The sequence below is a fragment of the Xyrauchen texanus genome, chromosome 36 (genome assembly GCF_025860055.1).
Source record: "Xyrauchen texanus isolate HMW12.3.18 chromosome 36, RBS_HiC_50CHRs, whole genome shotgun sequence".
In the NCBI taxonomy this organism is placed as follows: Eukaryota; Metazoa; Chordata; class Actinopteri; order Cypriniformes; family Catostomidae; genus Xyrauchen; species Xyrauchen texanus.
Window position 1 is genome coordinate 11021603 of NC_068311.1, and position 4343 is coordinate 11025945.

Sequence of the window (4343 nt, forward strand, 5' to 3'; positions counted from 1 at the left end):
ATTGGGGCCTGGGTAGCTCAGCAAATAAAGACGCTGGAGTCACAATTTTAAATCCAGGGCGTGACTCAAGCCAGGTTTCCTAAGCAACCAAATTGGCCCTGTTGCTAGGGAGGGTCGAGTCACATGGGGTAACCTCCTCATGGTCGCTATAATGTGGTTCACCCACAATGGGGTGCGTGGATGCCGCGGAGAATAGTGTAAAGCCTCCACATGTGTTATGTCTCCGCGGTAATGCGCTAAATAAGCCACATGATAAAATGCACGGATTGACATTCTCAATGGTGAGCTTTAAAGTATATATATATATATATATATATATATATATATATATATATATATATATATATATATATATATAAATCTGAATAAACAGTTATACATTTATGATCAGGCACGATCATAGACGGATGTTATTGAATAAAAAACTTAATTAAAAGTAGATCCCATGTCCAAATAATTCAGAATTGCACAATCCAAATCAGTTATTCAGACCAAGGATCTCTAAGATCCAGACCAAAAGGAATCTTTTTCTACTTTATAAAACTGAAGGCTAGCCGCAGGATGGACACAAAGGGGGTCCTTAATAGATAACGCGTCATACACTGGGGGCATGGTTTAGCGTGGGGAAAATCAATTCGCCATTACAATAGTAACTCGTTCATTCCTATGAGATAAACGGGGAGAATTATCTGATAGATTTGGCTATTTTAGCAGTGAAACATTTGATAAAAAGCTGTTGTGTAATTTTTTGCACTTTAGACAAAGACAAAAAAAAAACCCCAGAACCAGCTTAGATGAGTGCTGCGGCTGCAAGCTTTTAAGCTGTTGAGCCACTGTTCAGCAAAATAATTAGAGAAATCTGCCATTTGTGATGAATGACCATTGGGCTTCAAACCCTGGCCAGCAAGAAATTGATGAAGCAGAATAATAACAATAAAAGACTATTTAAAAAAACTATTTTCAACTCTTGTTATATGTGGATTGATGGCTGATTATGACATTATTGTGTGTGGTGATGTGGCTGTGGCTGAGCAACATCTGTGAAGAGCGAGGCCAGGAGAGGAACATTTTTTTACACACAAAAAAATAGCACTTTGGCTGAACATGATTCAGTCATCGACAGTGGTTCCATGTGACTAAAACAAGTTCTCTTAACAAAATGGAAGAAATTGAAACCCAATAAAATGGACCATGTAAAACTAACTGAATGAATGGTGTTCGTTTAACTTGAATTAATAGTGTTCATGTAATATGAATGAATGGTTTTCAATTAACTTGAAACATTTAAGCCTTCTTGTATTGTTTAGCCTACATGTTTATATCACGTTAGATGAAGTCGATTAGGTCAAGTTACTAGAACTAGGTATAATGCCAGATGTAAATGTCAATTCTGTTTTCTCTTTCATCAGTGTCTGTCAAACGAGACTTCATAGGTAGCACACGGTATGAAACTAATACATTGTTCTGAAGTCTGTTGTACATACCACATTCAAAGTCCTAAAAAAGGGGAAACCAATTAATTCCAATGTTGCCCATTTAGATCAAATAAAGCAATATGGCTATTTTACAGTAAAAACACACACACTTGTTACTTAACTCGGTAAATGGTGTCTGTTCCTGCTCAATATTTTAATGTATTTAATGTACTTGCTTTACTTTGCACATCACATAAAAATGTTAATTGATTCTTTCAATACACAGTAAGTTCATTTTGTTCATTCAGGCAAATCCTTGTTAGTTGGCATTATACATTGTATATTGACAATATAGGGCAATGCAAGACAAACAACAGAATTAAAAAAACATCAATAACCAAAATTTTTACTGATTAAAGAAAGCAATCTGGTCAAGTTATAAGGAGTCATGGAGATCCATTTAAATAAAGCATATTATTCATAAGTCAAATTAACTCCAATGATCCTGTAGTGCTCCTGTGAAAACATTAAAATAGTTAACAAACTCAATATAATATATGCCAATTAAATAATTACTCAGCATCAAATTTATCTCTTCAAATGGAAACACTTGATGACTGCTGCCAACTGTGTCTCATCTGTTTACTTACTTAGTACATTATAGATATTACATTTTTATCTTCAGTTAATGCCTGATCTTCTGTAAAGCTGCTTTGAAATGATGTGTGTTGTGAAAGGTGCTGTACAAATACAAATGTATTGACTACACTCGACTTGACTTCCCGCTGCCAGTTGCCCTTTTTGAACGTGCTTGACAGAAACAAGCTCTTTCAAAATGAACACATCGAGTTACACCAAAGAGTCGCCTATTCAACATGACGCAATCGTGTTTGATCAAGAAACCTGACACAGTGGTGTTAAATCTAAATTAAATGTTTAAATAAAGTGAACAGCCTCCAAAACCCTTTTTTTGAGTGTATCTGTTTTTTAAAGAGCTAAAAAAATCTTCAGAAATTTAAGTGACTTGCAAATGGCCTAGTAAACTATTGTAGTTTACAAATCATTACAACAAGTGATTCATCATTTTAATGTGTTGTCAATGATCTCAGGAGATGTACCAGAAGATATATATATATTTGGATTCAATGACACATACTGTATATCCAGTCGATAGTGGGATGCTGTATGACGGAATACAATTGTATTTACAGCTGAGTAATTTAAAGTAGCTCATAGGCAACGCAACATTATTTAATCAGGCTCTTTAGCTTTATGGTTATATACAGGTAAGTTATTTAACTAGCATGTTTATGCAGATATAAATATTTCTAGGATTTAAAAATAGAGAGTAATATTGTACTGTAGTTTTGGGAATGTATATGAAGGTTTTTCTTGTCATTCTGTTTATTTATATCTTTAGCTTGGGCGTAACACCAAATATGAGTGCCACAAATGCAGGTTATTCCAAGAATATCTCCATTGTTCATCCTGAATACTTTTTCATCACTGGACTTTCAGGTATACCATACAGCAGTTGTTACTATATTTTCCTGTTCTTCGTTTATTTTGTTGCTGTAATTGGGAACTCTGTAGTCCTTTTCATAATAGCTCTTGGCCGGAGTCTGCACAGTCCAAAGTACATTGGTGTATTTAACTTGGCCCTGGCTGACATTGGTGAAACTAATGCTCTGATTCCTAACATGATGAGAACTTTTCTTTTCGAGTCACAGTACATCTCCTACAATAGTTGTTTGGCAAACATGTTTTTTGTGTTCTTCTTTAGTAGTACACAATGTCTCATTCTTGTTGTCCTGGCATATGATCGCTTCATTGCAATTTGCTTGCCACTAAGATACCATGCCATTGTTAATAATACTGTCATGTCTTTAATTTTTTCAGCAATATGGGCTTTTAACGCTTTTCTGATAGCCTTGATAGTGTATTTTATCAACCGACTTTCTTTTTGTAAATCCAATGTGATCCAAAGTTATTTTTGTGACCATGGACCTGTATATAGATTGTCATGTAATGACAATAGCATTAATTATTTAATGGCAAATCTCAGCACAGCTTTATACCTTGTCACACCATTGACCGTTATAGTCCTGTCTTATCTTGGCATTTTTCTTGCCTTAAGTAAAATTACAACTTGGGAGGGACGCTTTAAGGCTCTGAAGACCTGTGTTTCTCACCTTTTGTTGGTGGGATCACTTTTTCTTCCCCTTACATGCATTTACATTGTTGCATCAACTACTTCTCTCTCTCCTAATGCAAGAGTCATCAGCACATCTCTGGCAAATGCTGTTCCACCAATGCTAAATCCTATCATTTATGTTATAAACACAGCTGAAATCAGAGACTTTATTCGAAAAAAATAAAAAATAGATCTCTACTAATTAAGAGTATTTCAAATTGACTGTAATTTTGTTTTCTTTTAACCACTAGGAATTAAATTGCTTATGTCATGAATGGATTTTTTTGTAGCAAATAATGTGAGTTTATTTATGTGAGTCCAGCTGATTTCATGTGTCTGAGTTGCACATCTTGCATCCTTATTTACTGACCATAAGACAAAAACTGAAAAGACCAATTATTTTCACATTTGAATGATGTTTTGTGAGCAGTCATTACTTATGTTACCCTAAAGTTTCAGCCAACCAAATGCTGTTAACGTCTCATCTTTTACTAGTGGGTCAATTCAAATATCTGTATTTTGTCATCTGTTGTTTTTAAAAAAATTATCTTGTTACATTAATGAATAAAATATTTAATTAACCAAGATACACACATATTTATACACATACAATGATTGTTTATGGCTTAGGCATAGTTCACACAAAGATGACAATTCTGTTATCATTTACTTGTTCACATTTGACTGTGATCTTCCATGGAACAAAAATTAGATGCATAATGTTAGCCTCAGTA

At 34.3% G+C, this 4343-nt stretch overlaps 1 protein-coding gene across 1 annotated transcript; it reads left to right on the forward strand.

Moving 5' to 3' along the window:
- Positions 1-2854: 2854 nt before the first annotated feature.
- LOC127630054 (olfactory receptor 52E8-like) lies at positions 2855-3793 on the forward strand. The gene has a single exon (XM_052107460.1). The coding sequence runs from the start codon at positions 2855-2857 to the stop codon at positions 3791-3793; it is 939 nt and encodes a 312-aa protein (XP_051963420.1).
- The last annotated feature ends 550 nt before the right edge of the window (positions 3794-4343 follow it).